General features: G+C 40.0%; 4 protein-coding genes across 5 annotated transcripts; 1 reads left to right on the forward strand and 3 right to left on the reverse strand.

Annotated features, from left to right (window-relative positions):
* Positions 1-314: 314 nt before the first annotated feature.
* atp5mf (ATP synthase membrane subunit f) lies at positions 315-2577 on the forward strand. The gene is made up of 4 exons (XM_041956728.1): positions 315-358; positions 1419-1526; positions 2122-2238; positions 2428-2577. The coding sequence occupies exons 1-4, from the start codon at positions 343-345 to the stop codon at positions 2454-2456; spliced, it is 270 nt and encodes an 89-aa protein (XP_041812662.1). The 5' UTR covers positions 315-342; the 3' UTR covers positions 2457-2577.
* On the reverse strand, positions 2333-7235 carry cpsf4 (cleavage and polyadenylation specific factor 4). Its single transcript, XM_041956727.1, has 8 exons — positions 6829-7235; positions 6593-6643; positions 5407-5559; positions 5206-5301; positions 5009-5102; positions 4708-4780; positions 4418-4579; positions 2333-3632 (listed from the first exon to the last, which is right to left on the reverse strand). The coding sequence occupies exons 1-8, from the start codon at positions 6929-6931 to the stop codon at positions 3564-3566; spliced, it is 801 nt and encodes a 266-aa protein (XP_041812661.1). The 5' UTR covers positions 6932-7235; the 3' UTR covers positions 2333-3563.
* Positions 7236-9294: 2059 nt separating this feature from the next.
* Positions 9295-14748, reverse strand: shmt1 (serine hydroxymethyltransferase 1 (soluble)). 2 transcript variants are annotated; one of them, XM_041957006.1, is made up of 12 exons: positions 14647-14748; positions 13612-13743; positions 13167-13312; positions 12953-13068; positions 12606-12766; positions 12118-12199; positions 11740-11952; positions 11506-11619; positions 11241-11363; positions 10430-10546; positions 10146-10256; positions 9295-9918 (listed from the first exon to the last, which is right to left on the reverse strand). In XM_041957006.1, exons 2-12 carry the CDS (start codon positions 13702-13704, stop codon positions 9746-9748), a joined length of 1449 nt encoding a protein of 482 aa, XP_041812940.1. In that variant the 5' UTR covers positions 13705-13743; positions 14647-14748; the 3' UTR covers positions 9295-9745. The 2 variants fall into 2 exon arrangements, with proteins under 2 accessions (XP_041812940.1, XP_041812941.1); XM_041957007.1 differs by having other exon boundaries at positions 13612-13717; positions 14647-14664.
* A 1167-nt stretch (positions 14749-15915) lies between these two features.
* On the reverse strand, positions 15916-19023 carry pdap1b (pdgfa associated protein 1b). Its single transcript, XM_041957475.1, has 6 exons — positions 18896-19023; positions 18498-18589; positions 17960-18061; positions 17637-17758; positions 17049-17200; positions 15916-16560 (listed from the first exon to the last, which is right to left on the reverse strand). Exons 1-6 carry the CDS (start codon positions 18906-18908, stop codon positions 16505-16507), a joined length of 537 nt encoding a protein of 178 aa, XP_041813409.1. The 5' UTR covers positions 18909-19023; the 3' UTR covers positions 15916-16504.
* Between the last annotated feature and the right edge of the window lie 336 nt (positions 19024-19359).

Below are 19359 nucleotides of genomic sequence, written 5' to 3' on the forward strand. Positions count from 1 at the left end.
ACTCCAGTTATTTTGGGCATCGCGCTTTGATTTTCAACATAACTGAACATTACAGCCTTCATGAAGGGAGGATTTATTGCGGGGTGGTTTTCAGAAGTGTTCCTGCTAAACTGGCAACATGTATTCAAATACGCTCTTCAAACGCAGCTTGCCTGCAGCTTGTCGTCGTTCTGTGCGTGGTGCAGTGATTGAAAAGCCTCTCGGTCTTATTGTTAGATGTGTGGTTTTACTTCTTTTGCTGCCCTCAAGCGGATAAATTAAAAAACTACATCTTCTCCCATAATGCACTTCCTCCGTTTAATTCCCATCATTCCTTGCTGCGACTTCTCTGCAACAGTCAAGATGGCGGACAGACCAGGTAAAATAGCGTGTCCTCTGCTAAAAAAAAGACAAATCTTCTCTGTTATATCTTTTATTGTTGATATACTTTTACGTATTCGCAGACTTTGTGTGTTTTTTTCTGTCAGACTAACCGTCAGTGAGTCACTTGACGGTCTTTGTTTGACCAAAGGCCGCATTTAATCCTTTGAGTCACGTCAAGGACTTTGCGTGTCATTGCGAGTTTTACGGTTAAAATTACTCTGCGAGCCGCCTCTGAACATTTAACTGTCATTTTCAGACATCAGAGACTTTCGATTTGACTTGACTGGAAGAAGCTTTTATAAACAGTTCCCTTTGCATTAATAAGTTACGTAATGGTATCTTTTAGCAAGCTTGCACGGTAGCCGTAAAGCACAGTGCCTACCGCAAACTCTGATATTATCATGTTAATCTAAACCCTAAAGTAAGTTTAAATACGAAAGACAGTGCTTTGCCTGACAGTGTGTTTAGAACGGTGGGCGAAGAATACATTCATACATATCATACATTCATTCATAATTGTAAAGTAGCTACACACCCGGTGAATGTGAAGTGTGGCCCCACAGTTCAGGTGGAAAGTCACAAGCGAGTCAGTTGGTGTGTTTGAGTGAAAATATGAGCGACTGGATGGAGTACTTTTGTTTTCCAACTTTCCAGAGGATGGAGTTGTCGACCAAGTTGCCTTGCAGAATACAGGCTAACAATTAATGATTATTTTCGGTATCTGCCGATAATCTAAGTCTCATGTATAGAATCGTGAAGAAGACTTCAGAGTCCAAGGTGACATCTAAACATTGCCTGTTTAAAAGTCAAATATCTTCAGTAACACGTAAACCAATCGGTGATGAAACTGTTGATTAATCAGTTAAGTGATCAGTCATTTCAGCTGTGGCCCATTTACTTTTTTTTCTTTTTATCTGCAAATACCGTTTTATGAGCTGTGGCTGATTAATTACCCCCCTGCCTAATTCAGAGCACATTACCAGAGCTACAGCATGCTTTGCTCATTATGGACTACATGTAATCAAACTGTCATTGCTGTCTCCACTTGTGGCCAGTTCCCGTAACCGAGAAGCGACTGATGGATGTGAAGCTGGGAGAGCTGGGGACCTGGGTTGGAGGTCGAGACTTCAGTCCCAATGGCATCATCTCAGCCATCCGCAGGGGTGAGGATCCGAAAAAAAAACCTTTGCACAGGGGTGAACTCTCTGCTACTGATTTTGGTTCCTCAGCTTCCGCCTCTAATTTAACGAATGAGTGTTAAAATAAGAGTCTAAGAGTGATTCACAAAGCTTTTTAGCACCAAAACCAACTTCAAATCTGTGAGGACTGAGAGACGTTCAGAGGACTCTTGAGTTAGTATCACCTTCTGACAGCCAAATTATTATTACACCCAGTTTGTTCAACAGTTCATTAAGTGTACATTAAACAATCACCAACTACAGTAAATAAAGATGATTTAATGACCACCGCTGGATTGCCTGGTAAAACTGGCACAATATGTAGAAATACCTCATCAAAGAATGAAGATTTGTTAAAAGCAACTTTAAACGTCATTTTTAGTGAAATTTAGGAGGGTACTTGTATAAGATATTTTGTGAATACAGCCTCACTAATAGTTAACGAAGGGGAGGAAGATGGATTAATTAAGAGCTCATTAAGATTGCCCACTGACATGGTTTATAATTTGAGGATGATGCTGAATAGCGTGATGTCGTTCTGTAGTAGTTTATGTTTTGTTTTTTTCTCCTTCTCTTCCAGGCCACGATAGATACTACAACAAGTACATCAATGTGAAGAAGGGAGGCATTGGTGGTATAGCTATGCTGCTGACTGGCTACATAGCAATCAGCTACCTGTGGAGCTACGACCACATCCGTAAGAAATGCATACACTCCACTACTTCCTGTTTGGGATGTTCAACCTTTTACTATAAAGTTGTTTTTCTAAGCGTAAATGTCACATCTAATATTTTAGTTTTTAACTCCGGTGTGTGTCAAACTAGCTTCAGTACCTCACTAATGTGAAGAACAGACTTACATTTGATTTCTGGATCTTCTCTTCCAGAACATGATCGCTGGAGGAAGTACCACTAAGGCCCTTCAGCAGCCATCAGACCTTCAGGGGTTGAACTTGAATCTCTTTGTTCTCCCTGCGCTTTCTACTCTCAGCTCTCTGTTGTGTTGAATATGTGACTGTTGTGACCAATAAACAATATAAAGATTTATTGTTGGGTATCATGTGTTTGCTTTTACAATTCAGCTGTTAAGTTAGAATTCTCAGCTATCAGGTTTATAGTAGGCTATATAATCCATAGAGTTGTGTCACCTTCGTATAACACATCATAAACTGAGGCTAGCTCGGTGTTGTAGTGACATGAAAGTATCAGGTACATAACAGGTTAATCTCTAACAAGAACCATTTATTGTACACACTGTGCAGATTAAGAGAATATGTTCAGACTGTTTCCTCTGACTGTCCAAAACCATGAAATGCATCCTCTCAGATACCTTGCAATTCTGAGCTAAACTGCTGTACCCCCTCACATCCTCTTCAGTAAAAATTGAATAATGTGTATTGAGATTTAATACAGGGCCTCAATGCACAACTGGTAAATAATGAACAACTTCCAGAGTTTAAAATGAACAATCCAAACCATTGTAGGATGGATTTGGGTTCTGATTAATTCTACCAGATTGATTACAGCATTAATTTACATTCCCACTGGCATTTATCACTTTTTTTATTTAATTTACACTGTCAAGACTTACTAGAATTAGCAGAATTGAAGCACTGGTTTGGTGTCACTGATGCAGTCACATGACCAGAGTGAATGTGAATATCCTGTAAGAAGCAGCACCATGTTCCTGCACTGCACCTCTGTTGGACCCTGGGTGTGATGTACATTTAAATATTCAGTGTGCTGAAAAGTACAAACATTGTAGAAAACTATGCAGACTAGCCCACAAGTCATTCAACCACAGCCACACAGACTGTGACCCCCCCCCTTTTTTTTATGCATCCACGGTGGGCAGAAATTACAAATTGTAGCTTTGTTTATCTTTCCTTCTGCCAGTGTCTGTAGTGACACACACAACAATGGCAGTTAAAGTCTTTCAGCCTGTGGAGCAAAGGGGCTTCCTCTCCTCTGCCCACGTGGGAGTGGCTGAGCTACAGCACTGCGGTGACCTCAAGGATGAAGGTTACTGTCCACTCAGGAAGGCGAGATGGCCTTTAGTACATTTGTTGGCATAGTGGCCCTTCTCACCACACTACAGACAGGAAAGACAGAAGAATCATGTTAACAACTCCTGATTAAAAGCAAACATTTAGATTTAGATGGAGAAAAGTTTGGTTAGTTTACCAAAATGCATAGAAGATCATGCTGTTTTTTTTCCCTCTAAGGACATAATACTCACGCTTTCTTGCCAAAGGTAACAAAATATGCCTACCAGGATCTCTAAAGATCACCAATTAACATGTTACATCTCACTTTTTGTGAAAAGGAATTGAGTGAACTGTCATGTGGTTATGTGCTGGAGTATTTCTGAGCTGGGAGCAGTTGTCAGATCACCAGCGGTGCTCCCAGCCAAGAAAAAATATAACTGTCAGAGACATAAGAGTATAAATGAAGTGTAGGCATATGAGGCTTGGGTTTTCATTTCTATATAAATGTGTTAAACCCATTTGAAATTTTTAGGAAATGATGAAAACAAAATGCAAATTTTAGTTAATGTATTTTCATCATTATGATCTTCATTTATTTTATCAAACTCCCTTTTTCTTTTGTCTTTCTGTCAGCATTAAAAAAGCTTCTATATAATTACAGTAACAGTTAGAAACAGCAATTATGCATGTGTAGAAATAAAATACCCTAAAACGGCTGCTTGATTGATCATCTAACACTCAGACAAAGTGAGTAAATTTATTCACCAAAATACCAAACTATTGCTTTAAGGCAACTAATGCCACCTTCCATAAGTACGACTACAGTCAGAGACTGGTGTCTGAAACAGATTTTGAACACAAGGGCTCATTAGCTGATCAGATGACTCACCTTGTAGCAGGTGACCTGGTCCAGTGGCCGAGGCCCTCTGTTGCCAATCGTGTTATTTTGCTGAGCAGCAGACATCGGTGCGTGGTTCTGCGGCCGCTGGCCTGGACTGGAGTTGGTCAGCTGGATTAGAGAGAGCGACGAGCGGCCGATGGTGGGCACAGGCTGTGGCGGGTAACAAGCAAAGAGAGTGTTTATCGTTGAATTTTGAGCTACCTGAATGAATGAGAGGGATCTACGTGCTCACGGTGGCCTATCTTATATGTCAGCAGCTGTGTGTACTTGGGTGTTACCTTTGTCTGGTTCAGGGTTTGCTGTGGAAGAGGAGGCTGTTCAGAAGCTCCCATAGGCAATTCAAAACGAGGGCTGTAGAGGAACATCTCACCGTTAATTCTACACCACATCCAAGTTATTTTTACTGTACTGCTGCCTCAATTTTCAGCTAAAGGATATTTTACCAGATTACATAACTCATGCCATGGAAATAAGGCAGAGTGAGAGCTATCCCTAATTACAAAACCTAATGCTGAAGTCACAAGTGAAACAACAAAACAGCTTCTGCTGTGTCGAAACCACATGAAAAGGATTACATACTGCATAAATTTACAGGATTTTCCTTCTGGACAGAAGCCCACCAGGTAATTCACACAGATCACCCTTCTTGTGTGTCTGTGTCTGCAGTCAGGACCTGAGACAGGACGACAGAAGAAGATCCAAAGCAGAGAGAAAAGAGTATGTTTAGCTGTTAATATCATTACTGCTGGAAAGTCTACGTTAAGAGCAGAACTCACCGTGTTTGCAGAAGCCTCGGTCATACCAGGGACAGTCTTTGATCTTGGACTCGGGATCGATGTGCAGGAATGGACATTCCTTGTTGCTGCACTCGCCTGCGAGGGTCAACAGAGTAACAAAACGTCAACAGAATACTCCCTGGGCGAGAACAGTCGCCCAGATCCTCCGTGTGATCTTTGTGAAACATCGAGTCCACGAACCAAACTTGGAGTAGAAGTAGCATTCAGGCATCTTGGTCATGTCGTATTCATGGAGGAACTCGCACTGGTCTCCCTTCTTACACAGTCCTCTGAGCCAGTGCTTACACACCACCGTCTTCTCTCCACTGATGTGACGGAACGGACACATCCCACCTGTGGAGTGGAAAACAAAGAAAAGGTACAACAGATGATGGCACAATGTTCCTAATTCATACACACTGAGCAGCCACAGTCTTGCTGATTGGTAATCTTTTTCCACACATAGCTTGTCAACAGGAATGATCACCTTCTGTTGCTTTTGTTACATAGCTTTCTACTAACAAATCACACATTTAGTTGTTTACTGTGACACCGTGTGAGAATAATAGAGCTCGAAAATTTCCAACCTCTTACTAGAAAATGTACAATGGAACTCAATTCAAAGATGGAGTTTCTGCTTGTAAACTAAGAAATCTATCTACCCCGACTTCATGAAAAGGCAGCTGGCATCACAAAATAATGGCAGCCCACTGTGAAGCACACTTTGTAAATGGTTAACCATTAAATAAAAGGCAATGGTAAGTAGTGTATATTTACCACTATCTAATATGTTTAGCCTTAAATTTAGATGTCTGTCTAAAGTTAATAGTTAATATTTTATTTAATTTCATTTATTTTGTTTGCGATGTCATGGAATTAATTTCTTCTCTTGTACATTTCAATCAATAGGGGACGGGGGTAGGATGCATTTGTAGACAGATAACAGTATTTGCACGAATTAGAATAATAAATGGAATACTTAAATATGTTTCCAAGTATAAAAGTGCCATGAAATAAAATGTATGCAGCCGTCTGTTGCCTCAGGTGTCGTTTTTCCTCCCCTGTTTCGTTTATACATGCAAGAAGGCCGCACTGCTCAGAGTTAAACTGTGCACTTGTAACTCTGTTTTTTGTTTACATCTGGAGTGGCACGCCTGGAACACCTGGAGGTCAGCATTATTAACAGCAGCATAATTGATGATGATGATGATAAAGATGATATTGGCTGCATTATGGGAGCTGTAGTATCCAGTGAAGCTTGACTCATACTAGAGACTAAAAGTGAGAATAAATCTGCCTCTGCTGCTGCATTTGACCATTTTTAATCATATGCGTATACACATACACACATGCACGCGCGCGCAGAGCTGTTGAAGTGTGTTTTTACCTTTAACACAAGCTGCTCTCATGAAGAACTCACACACAGCAGATCCGGACTCTGTGGGGACACACATCAATACAACCTTAGCAAAGAAATACAACCCTAGTAAAGAAATGGGATTGAGGGTCCACAAAGCTAACATGAATAGTCAGGTGCCAGTGTCAAACTGCCGTTATCAGTTAGACCGCCAGTTGATTTTAGTTTACATACGGCTAATAACCAGCTAGCTTCCAAGCACTTACTGTCCATGCCGGGGAAGGGCAGAGGCTGTGCGCCAAGCTGCTGCTGCACAGCGATTTCCAGGTCAAACTTGATATGATCCACGTTAGCCAGTATGTCCTGCATGTCTGCGTTAGTTTGCGGTCCTCCGATCAAACAAATCTAAGTTTCAGTTAGCAAGCATGGAGTGGAGCTGGTTAGCTGGTAATTTCTTCATCAGCCAGCTAAAGTGGCTAACGAGGCTAGCTGGGCTAACCGACAAGCTTAAACAAAAAGCTCCCTGGTGAGAAACCACAACAGATAGTGCTCTCTGTAGCTTTACGGGAATGTTTTAAAGAAAATCCCTGAATATTGGTCGATCTGTAACTTTCAGTTTGTCACGGACAGCTCCTTGTTCTCTCTGGATTGACTTGAGGCGCGCAGACCGACCTCTGACCTGACGGAATAAGGCAAGACTAGACGATCCTCGAGTGGCGTGATCGTTGAGTGTGAGTTACCTCTGATTTGAATTGACTCATTGATCATTTCTAGGATAAATTATAACTGTAAAAACAGACTGTAAAAACAGATTATTTAGAGACAAAACACAGGGCCGTAGCCAGGATTTTAGAAATACTGAGTTCTTGGATCCAAGGTCCACAAAACACACCTTTATCCCCCTCAAAGCAATTTGACTAAAAGCCAAAAAGGTCTTTTTTCTGTTTCTTCATGTTCTTTTTGGCACATTTATGAAAAAAAGTACCTTTTTAGTACTTGACTGTTAATATTATGACAGGAATAAATTAGTGGACAAATAATTTGTCACATAGAAGAAATACATGGCACCTAGCAGGCATCATGGAGGAAAAAAAGTTATTTGTCCTCTCCATTTAATCGTTTGTACTGTTGAACAATTCAAGTACATGTTTAGGACTTGACGCTCTTGAATTAATAATTTGCTCTAAATTCAGCAATTACCTTCACTCCACAATGATCTTGGATTGACATGTATATGTACTTTGCCAGTCAGCTATTCAGCAAACATTTGTTTCAAGGTTTCACTGGAATTTCATCAGTGTTGTTAAAGCTGAAAACAGCGGTGCCCCTCATACTGTTCGCCTCTCTCTGCCGGACCATCAGATGAAAACAGGGAAGCTCTCCTAAGATACTGATTCAGTTTGACTGACTCTACTTAAGTAGGTTACAGTCTTTTCCTAACATCAACACAGTTCCAAAGTGCTCAGTTTAAATAAGGCAATGAAATGCATAATTATATGATGAAATGAAGTTAGATTATAAATTAACCAACAAATGAAATAACTTAAGAAATCATTGAAATAGAACTCAGCAATATGCAAGGTTGCTTCATTTTTTTTTCATCTCATTGGAGCTGTGCAGAAGCAGTCTGTCTAATGCTGCCTCATATTTTAGTGACTACAGGTAGTTGTAAGTCCTCATATGGTTGAATAAGTTTACCTGGGACAGTTTTCAGTCATCTACCACTTTGGTCCAGGCTAAAATATACCAACAACTACTGAGTGAATTGCCATGATCCCCAGAGGATGAATCCTAATGACTCTGGTGATGCCCTGACTTTTCTTCTAGTGCCATCATTAAGGTTACATTTGAGTGAAAGTGGTTTTGAGTGAAATGTCCCAACTATTGGATGGACTTGCATAAAATTCATGTTCCCCTCAGGATGAATTAGAACATTGTGATTAACTGTTTTTCTAGCTGTTGTTTCATTCATTATGGATACTTTAATGAAATGTAACAAATGTGGTTTTATTATTTATCAGTGGGACAGTGTGGTATGGCAGCTGCACGGCACAGGAGAGGAAACAACTGGCACGGGTGGTTAAAACTGCACACAGGGCATCGTGGGCTGCCCCCTTCCTGACATAGACTCTATATATGAAGGCCGGGTCAGGAAGAGGGCGAGATCCATCGCCACGGACCCCAGCCATCCGGGCCACACACTGTTTGTACCGCTACCATCAGGAAAGCGGTACAGGAACATCCACACTACCACTAACAGACTGAGGGACAGCTTCTTCCCCAGAGCTGTTAGAGCTATTACCCCCTGCAGCCCCTCACTGCAGTGAGAGACTGTGAGAACTGTGAACCACTGCACACCTCACTTTACAGTTATATTCTTTTTTACTATATTGGCACATTCCATTTTCATTGGCATATTTTATTGTCCACTGGTATATTTTATTCTGTCGGTACATTTCACTGTGTATATTTTATCCTGCTTGTATATTTTACTCTGTTGGCACATTTCACTTCCATATTTTATTGTTTAGTATATTTTATTGCCTTAGTATATTTTCATTCTGTTATATTTTTAATTGCTTTTACAAATATTTTTACTGCATGTTTATTTAATTTTATTGTAGTTTTCTTAATTTTATTCTTTCTAATCTTCTTATCTTTCTTACTATCTGTTCCTAACATGGGGGTTGCAATGAAAATTTCATTAACATGTTCAATGACAATAAAGACTCTTGAATCTTCATATTTATTATACTGTATATGTACACAGTATTTGATATAGAATGTGCACATATGAAAGAAGCAATCATTCTTTGTGCTACAGTCTTCCAATAACTTCACAATAAACTGACTTCTGACAAGATTAAAGCTTAAGTGTGATTGGAAAATCTGAGACCAAGTCTACAGTAGAAAACACAACCAAATCTAAAAACAGCACTGTAGCAATGCTAAACAGGGTGGACAATGAAGTATGCAAATTTATCTTTTGATTAAGAAAAAAAAGTCTTTGTCAAGAGAAAGCTGTTGTGAAGTCAAGAGGAAGCATCTCGATTTCAGCATTGACAGATTTAAGAGGTGTCCGCTCAAAGTAAGCATACATATGAAACAACACACCATCAACATTGGCATAATGTTTGTTACAATCATCAGTCTAGAAGCCATCAGTGTGTAAAGTGGCAGCCTCTACAGCTCAGGAAGGCCAGGCATGGGGAATTGACCAGCGAAAGCCTCCACCTCTGTTCTGATTTCTGCCACTCGCTGCTGAAACTTCTCTCCTTGAGCTAGAGCCTGAATGAAGTCCTTCAGAGGGGCCTTGGGATCCAGGCTTCTCTGCACCTCTAAGGCCAGCACAATACCTGCAAGAGACAGGAGAGCAGGGAGGGCTTTCAGAGCTATTTAATTTATGCAAAATCGTGTTTTGATTTTTCCCCCTCGCCATTTTGGTTTAGTGGATGGCTTTAACGTCTTTTAGGGTGTAGACTGACTTTTAGCACCAGTAACCTTATACTCTGTTCTACCTCCACTGATACACATTTGTCAGAGAATATCTTAGAAATTAAAAAGAAAAAAAAAAAAGAATTACCTCTGTGAATGAAATCAGCCACCTTCTTGAAGTCGTCCTCCACCAAGCCCCTGGAGGTCAGAGCTGGAGAGCCAAACCTGAGACCACTAGGACGCAAAGCACTCTTATCCCCTATACAAACACATGCATGTGGAAGAATTAATACTGGCACTCTGTGGAAAACAGATATTCACAGGAATCATTCAGAGAGACAAAGATTACACACGCTAGAGGATACACTGGTATGCAAACAAAGCTGCATGTATCATTGCGTATCAGTGCTAAAACTCACACACACACACTACCTGGACAGGTGTTCTTATTACAAGCAATGGCGCAGGCTTCCAGAACCTTCTCAGCTCGTCCTCCGTCAGTTCCTTTGTTGCGCAGGTCCAGCAGGATCAGATGGTTGTCAGAGCCGCCTGCAAAGAAGAGAAGAAAAGGGTTTTAGAAGACACGACATGGACTATGAAGCATTTAAGTGATATCAGCAATCCCATTTTTTGTATCATCATCCATGGTACATCATCACTCTGTCTTTACAGGATATATATATATATATATATATATATATATATATATATATATATATATATATATATATATATATATATATATATATAAATACATATTTTAACTGCTGTCATATGAAACAACATGCAAACAGATTCAATATGTAGGTATGAATATTTAAGTTAAAGTCAGGGCTATTTTCAAGGCTAGAGAAGTGCACTGCATTCATTAAAGAATTTTTTTTTTTCCAATTGAACTTGGCATTTTGTAATCAAAAGAAAGATCCACAATCTTTGTCTTGTAATGTTATAAGAAACACACTGAATAATAATGAGGAAAACTAACTAAATTCTCAAAGGATCTTTCGATTATCAATGCTAAAACAATTAATCTGACTGCCTTAACAGAGCAGACTAAAACTGACCAGGCAGGATGCCTTACTAACTCAACCTACTTTATTCACTGACAATAATATGTCCAAATGCTTTAAATTAAGGAGGGAATAAAAATCGGTTAGTCATTATTTTCTCTGTGGTAAATGCAATTAGCTTCTCTACACTGACAACTGACATTAAAGATACATGGTGGCACTGCGGCACTTACCAGTGACAATCTTGTAGCCATAGTCAATAAGGGCACTGGATAGAGCTCTGCAGTTAGCAAGAATCTGCATCTGGTAGGCCTTGAACTCTGGTGACTTGGCTTGTTTTAGAGCTACAGCAACACCTGCCAGTGGAAAACATGACCGAAATGAGATAGATAAGATAGATATGAGATAGATATGAGATAGATATGAGATAGATATGAGATAGATATGAGATAGACATAATTCAATGACAGTGGAGAAAAAACTGAGTGCAAGATGTACCTGCAATAGCGTTGTTATGTGGTCCTCCCTGCAGCCCTGGAAACACAGCCTGATTGATCAAGGACTCTAGGTTGTACTGAATCTCCTTCCCCTTGGCATCCACACTCCGAACACCTGGAGGGGGGAAAAGGAGGGAAGAAAAACAGAAAGTTAGTGAAAGTACCCATGCAGACAAATATGTTACATATGACAAAACAAAACAGGAAAGTGAAAGCAGCATTATTCCATTCCTACCTTTCCTGTAGAAGATGAGGCCAGCACGGCAGCCACGCAGCGTCTTGTGTGTTGTTGTGGAAACAATGTCACAGTACTCAAAGGGTGAGGGCACCACTCCTGCAGCCACCAGTCCACTGATGTGAGCCATGTCTGCCATCAGATAGGCACCATTCTCATCAGCGATCTGCTTCATCCGGGCGTAGTCAAGGTTGCGGGAATAGCAGCTTGTTCCTAGAGCGGAAAGACAAAAAGAGGTAAATGGGATGGTTTTCATGTTCTTTGGACATGCACACAAGTCAGCATACACTGTGTGTGTGTGTGTGTGTGTGTGTGTGTGTGTGTGTGTGTGTGTGTGTGTGTGTGTACGTGTATGTGTATGTGTATGTACTAAAGAACCTGCAATGATGATTTTGGGGTGGAACAGCCGAGCGTTTTCTTGCAGTTTGTCATAGTCAATGTAGCCAGTTTCTGGATTCACCTAAAAATCAGAAAACCATGTCAAATCAAATACATCAAAACAGCTGCATCTGATAAACAGAACATAAGCACAACACAAAAATATTTAAAGGACTGTGCTTTGGCCATAAGCCCATTAATGACGGAAACAACCTGAAATTAATTTGAAATTAAAACATTTTTTATTAGGTTTTTCCCCACATTTGAATCTTATGTGTTCTGTTTATTTTGTACACCGTTTCATCATTTGCGTTTTAATCCACTGAAATCTTTGACTTTGGATGCATAGTGTCTATTAAAATCTATTTTCTCCATCTACTCCATCTATCCAGTAGCTATCTACGCCTGGTTTAATTTATATTCTTTTTATATACATATATATAGAAATTTGTACTCAACTCAACTCAATGCATGCAATGGTTTGGTACCTTATAAGGCATGGACTCAAAGAAGATGGATGTTGCAGAGATTTTCTTCTTCTCTGTCATGAAGCCGTGTGTCAGGTGACCTCCGTCAGGAAGGTCTAGTCCCATAATCCTGCCATGGGGCTCCACGATGGCCGTGTACACAGCAAAGTTAGCAGGTGAGCCTTAAAGAGAAGCATGAAAACAAAAGTATGACAAGTTAGAGGAATGAGGAAGAAGAGGGAAACTATAATGAGAGGAAATGAAAAAAGAGTATAGAGGAGTGAACAAGTGAAAAAATTGATCACATCAGCCCGGCTCTACACTTAAAACATTGAGAGGATTTAATATGTTGAATCACTATTTGTTACCTGAGTATGGCTGCACATTGACACCCCATTTGTCTGAGTCCAGAGAGTAGACATCCAGCGCCCTCTTCTGACAGAGTGTCTCCAGCTCATCAACAAACTCTGTACCACCATAATACCTGAACACATATCACTTATGATCACACTGATCATTACTGCTCTAAAGATTTGTTTATAAATAGATAGGATAAAGCTTCAAACTTATTTAATCTTGTACCTGTGCCCGGGATATCCCTCAGAGTATTTGTTGCTAATACAGGAACCCAGAGCCTCTAGAACAGCTCTGCTGGCAAAGTTCTCTGACGCTATGAGCTCCAGACCATATATCTGCCTGTGCTTCTCTTTTTTTATGATGGTAAACACCTGAAACACAAACATACACAAATACTGTACTTTTCAAAAACAAAAAATTTGTCACATAAGTTCTTCAGTGAAAAAAATGTGTAATAACTGGACTAATGAAAATAATCTTTAGTCGCAACTCTATTAACTACAGTGTCAACACCAACCTCATGCACAAAATAACCAAAAATAACTGTCCTGTCAGCAATATTTTATAGAGGTTTGTCAGTACTGCCGATCCCGCTGAATCATTACAGCAGTCTCCAGAACATGGATATTTTGTATGGATAACATGTTTCTAAAATCTAATGAATACAAACCTCCGAGTCGTTGACAGACAGAGGCTCCAACATCATCTTGTTGTGCGAATCCCACGTTTCTTTGCTCACAGTGTGGCCATTTGTTGAAGACATGATCGCTGCTTCTCTGGTCAGGCAAAGTGGAAGATGATTCTTTATGCGGGGATAAGGTAGGAATCACAAAGAGAAAAAAAACATAAAAACAATGTCCGAGTAAGGATAAATCTTCCTACATAAAAAGCTGCGTTGAGAAAATATTGTGGTTGTCATATAAAAGAGTAAACAATGAGCGCTGCAGACAAACTAGCTTCTGCCATACAGATGCATTATCATGTTGTCCTCAGCCTCACACAGTGGAGGAGCCATGCAGCAGCTGCAGCTGTGCTGACTGCAGCAGTGCCGCAACTCCTCGGCCAGATAAACTTTAAACCAGACTGATAAGCTGTGGAGACTGTCATAACACATACTATTGTGCAATTCGCAGATCACAATCACAATTCCCTGAAGTTTACAGTTGTGTTTATACTTGGAAAATCTTTATGAGGCTGCAGAGTTAAGTCACCACAGGTCAGTCATGCATCTGTCAATGCTGCTCAACAGCTAGCCATTTATTAACTTACGTTATAATCTGCTCTGGTCGACTGACCCAGAAAGTTAGCAGCAGTGGACGAACATAACGATTGTGATAGTGGAAACGTTTGATAAATCTTTAGTGAGGTGGGCTGTGTGAAAATTTACCGTGTAACAAACGTTAAAAATATCCGCGTGTGAGCATTCAGTACAACTAAATTCTTAGCTCGCTTTCTACTTTTGACAGGAAACACCCGAAGTTGCTAGCTGGCAAACTCCTAGCATTCATATCATTTCAGTGGTGCGTTAAGTTCCAACACCGCGGGAAAACAAACAAATGGCCAAATAAGACGTTTAAAAGCGAACTCGTTAGTTTAAAATTAGTAGATTCTTTCCTCTTGAAAGGTTCTGAAAACACAGACATTGATTTTCACTGTATTCGAGTTTTCTTGTCACCATTAAACATTAACTAGTTATTTAACTCACCAGTTGAATGGAGACTCTCTCCTCCGCTGTCACTGGTAGGACTGAGCTGAAATCAGACCACGGGGCTTAAGCCTCGAAACAAAAAAGCTACTCTACGTGGGATAAAGTCCGCCAAACTTTCCACCAATCCAATCGCTTCATTCTCTTCTTCTTTTCCTGTTTTTTGATTACGTTAAACAGCATGTTTGACGCATTACTGCCATCCTCTGCATGTGGACCCGGTAACAACAAATACCACTGAAACAGGTACTGTACAAGGTGCTGGATTGTTTTGCTTCATTAAAAGCGTCATAATCTTTTTTCATGATCCTGTAGTGATTAGTGATTTCTAGTAGTATTATACTACTAGTATTACAGTGCTACACCAATAATAATTTGGTGTAACACTGGTATGTACAGAATGGTCTTAAGAATGGCTCTGAACATTGACGTATGCAATGCTTGCACACACTTTAGTGTACTGATATTTATTCATTTATAGTTAAAGATAAAGATAATAACTATTTTAAGTGAGATCAATCTCTGGAGGTCTTATTAGATGCTTCCATGTGAACTAATGGTATGTTTAATTATTTTTCCCAAAACAAAGAACTCAAGGATCAAAACATATACATAAACAGCTTTTTCTGCAAGTTTATATATTTAGATTCTTTAAAATTCTTTGTTTAAACCCACCTGAATTCTCGTCAGTCAGCTGATGTGCAACATACAGCACATTTCATAACTAATACACTGTAAATGTGACCAATTTGAACAATTCATTGTATCAATGTGGAATCCACCAAATTCAGGAACTTTCTCGTGTTGTATAGGGAGGGTGGGGATTGGGACAAATCCAGTTCCAAAATATGGAAACTGTGTAGCTGCTGGCTCTTCCAGTCCCTCTTAGCTGACGTCAGAGACCAGTGGACTTCAGTGCGCCAATTCTTAAACTTAGGAAAGTTTATGTATGACATTTATTGTTAATTAAAGAATTAGAGCAAGTTTGTGCAATCCTTAGAATTTTGATGCACTTAAGATTGAAACTTTACTCTGAAAGGCTTTGTACATACTGGCCCAGAAACTATATCTCACACTTTCATCCTGTATAGCTAATAAAATCTGAAAAAAAAAAAAACTCCTTCATGTACCACTTGATATGTTCATCATCATCTTAACATCTTTAACTGCAGTAGTTCTAAATTCTTTGTTTTTTATTGATCATATTTACTAGTGATATCAGGGTTTACATTTTACTCCTCTAAAGCCTTCTCTGCACCACCTGACTCTCCTCCTACTAGTCCAAAATAAACATCTGCTATATTGACTCTAACTTTCATATCAGTGGACTCTTGTACCTGAGACTGTTAGAGCCTGCTCTAAAGCAATTGTGATAGTGTTCTCAAAGGTAAATAGAGCAAGTAAAGACATGCACACATTTTACTGGTTTCATCATATTAATCTGAAATATTTTCATGAGTCTGTTATGTACAATGTAAGATCTCCCCATCCCCCCCGCCTAAAAAACAAAACAAAACATGGTGGCAAAGCTCAGTTAGCAAAGTTGGAATTATACAATGATAAAGATACCATTATTAATACCATGTACAAGATCATAGGTTAGAAGAGGTTCATTCCAAGTGTACATGACGACCATCGTATTCTCAAATGTAGCTTTACCTCCCAGAGGGATTAACGAGGTCATGACTCCATGCCAAAATATACACAACCCCTCTCCACTGGTGTCTCCTCAACCATTTTTCCCAAATGGTCATTCGTTACAGTAATGTCAACATCATAGCTCCTCCTTTAAAAATAGTCAAATATATATTGCGCCAGTCCATGAACATGTGAAAGTGCCTCTGATATATACTGTGCATCATTTCAATGAGAGGGAGTTCATTCCTTTGGCCGCTGCTGCTGCTGCTTCTTTTGCTGTAAGTGGGAAATAAAAGACAGAAACAATCAGCTTGACTCACTGCATGAACATGAACATGTGAACAGTGGCAGTGTGGAGACTGTGGCTGCTGTTTGAGCTCTGCATGTAAAAGGGGCGGATTACAAACCATATTCTACTTTACTGGCCTCACTCCCCGACTGACTGTTTGCTAGGTCTCAGGCCCCTATTGCTGCTGTCATCAAGTTTTCAATTTTTGTACAGCACATATGCAGGTTGCAATGATGACGGGGTTCAAGTCACTTTCTTTTTTTTCCAATTAAAAAAAAAATTAAACACAGGTAAACAAACTCAGGCTTTAATGGACTTTGCTAGCTGAAAATGACAACTGTCGATTTTATCAGCTGTAATGAAAGTAAGCCTTCGTGGCCACGTTTCTAATCAGGTAATAAACCGTGTATTGTTTTCCCTGCTTGGAGCGCTCAATATGTAATACGATAAGGACCTTGTTACACGTTTTCCTTACCTTTTTTCTCTTCGTCTTTCTTTCTTGCCGCCTCTTCTCTCTGTTTCCTGATGATGGCGAGGCGAGCGAGGTCAGCTTTGGCCTGGTCTGTCTTCCCTGCCAAGTGCATCTTCATGTAGCGCTCCTTCGCTTTCTGCTTCTCAATTTCCTCTCTGTGTCAGTGTGTGCGTGTGTGCGTTTGTGTGTCAAGGTAGGGAAAGTGAAAGTAAAAAATAAAGAAACAAACGCGCTCTTTAGACTTTTCGTGTTCATGTCCTAACTTTCTCATGCAGGACTTTCCTTAGGATATGACACTGTGCCTTCATTCTCTTGTGTCCCACCATCACAACACTTTCAGAATAGGGTGTTAACATTGTATATTTAGCTGTTTTATCCTTTTACAAAATATGCTGGTAGTATGCTTTTTTTAAACGTAACATTTTTACATTTCAGTGCTTCATACTTCTCCATGGTACTCCAAATCACATGAAAAGAAATTTCTATTGTTAAAATGTTTTTTTTATAAATACCCTATTTTCAAAATAAAGTTCCCATTCCGCACCAATGGCAAATGTGACTGATTGATATGTTCTGACACAAAACACACACCTCTCTCTCCTCGATAGCTGCTTGGGCTCATCCAGCTCAATTTGCGTCACCTTCTTGGACTTCTGAGCCACTCTGTTGGGGTTCTCGATTTCTATCAAGCCCTCCACGCCTGCTCTCCGCCTCTGCAAACACATCATACAGTATAAAGTGAATGCTTTGAATGTAGCAAACAATGACTTAACTACATGACCATAAGAAACTGCCAAGCAGAAGGGATACAAGGTTCTGCATAAAATAAAATGCTAATAAGAAATACTTTATTATATATACCACTGTGCGTGTGGTAATAGAGCCAAGGAATGACAGAGGCAGTGGGGCCGTACCAGGGAATTTTCATCATCGCTGTCCTCTGATCCTGATGCTGGTAGCTTCTCCTCTGCCATGTCATTCTGAGCTGCACCCGCCTCCTCCGCCTCCTGCTCTTGCTAAAACATATAAATGACAGCCAAGCAGGCAGCCACACACAAGAGAACGTTATAAACCAAGGCATCAGGTAAAGCATATGTATTTACAACAGGGAATACCATTTAACACCTATGTATGCTTTTTGTTACTCCATCCAAACACCACAGCAGCTGATTCACCAGTTCCTCTCATCTGGCTGGTGGAGTGCTAATAAGTGCCATCACCAGTTGTAGTGCTCTGGGTCTTTTTAAGGCCACTCCAGCAATGTTAAAGTCACAGTTTACTCAGTTACATAATTTACTCTCACCATTGGAAAGACGCTACTGTGTTGCATTGTGGGACGTGTAGGATCTAGCATGTTTTGATATCGATCAATACTCACTTGAAAAGCTACACACGCTTGACCCTGTGCGGCACATGATTGAGCAGTCTTTGGATGTCCAGCCCCCCACATACCTTTTTCCTCTCCTTCTCTGCCTTCATCTGGGCGTCTATCTCCTCGGGGCTGGTGTACGTCCGCACGCGACCCTTGTGGCCACCTTTCTTACCTGCAACGATGACCATGATGAAAAATGACATCGCACACAGATTTGCGTACACATCGTAGGACAGGGCAGAAAAACAGCGAACAATTATAAAGAGAGGCAGACCGGTGTACAAACACAGGGTAAGCACTTGTTGCTTTCTGTTTTAACACAATCCAAAGCACAGATATGCAAGTTATTGAAACTATCCTCGTTCTACAGAGGCGTTTCGCCTGGACCGCTGCCTGTTGTTGGGTGGCTAACAGCAGGCTAACAGATGTACAAATAATGACTTCAACAAAATCTCGCAGGTTATAAAATCATTCTCACCTCCTCTGGGCATTTTGTCGAACGAAGCCTTTATTATAAAGTCACTGACAAGGAAATACTGGCACAAAACATAAGTGTTAAAGCAGCGACACGAACTGACAGCTGGCTAAACTCACAGTCGGGATGAGTAACACAATACTCTGAGTAGTTCAAGTATTTGCCTTTCAAAAAATATTCAATACAAAGATTTTTTAAGCATTTAATAAACAGAGTTGCTGCTATAAACCACATAATGCGCATATTTCTATATAATGTCCAACTACTTGACTAAATGACAGGAGTTATGAAATAAGATAACCTAAATCATGCTGTTTATCTTAAGGCAATTTACTAGTTTGCTAAAGTGATGCAATATGTTAGAAGCGACAGAAATATATTTACTTTGATTTAATCTCAACTAACATCTTTGTAATGGCCAAAATGAATGTTAACATAAGCGTTTGTACTGTTCCAGTCTAAGGGAA

This window comes from Chelmon rostratus, chromosome 17, assembly GCF_017976325.1.
Source record: "Chelmon rostratus isolate fCheRos1 chromosome 17, fCheRos1.pri, whole genome shotgun sequence".
Classification (NCBI taxonomy): domain Eukaryota; kingdom Metazoa; phylum Chordata; class Actinopteri; order Chaetodontiformes; family Chaetodontidae; genus Chelmon; species Chelmon rostratus.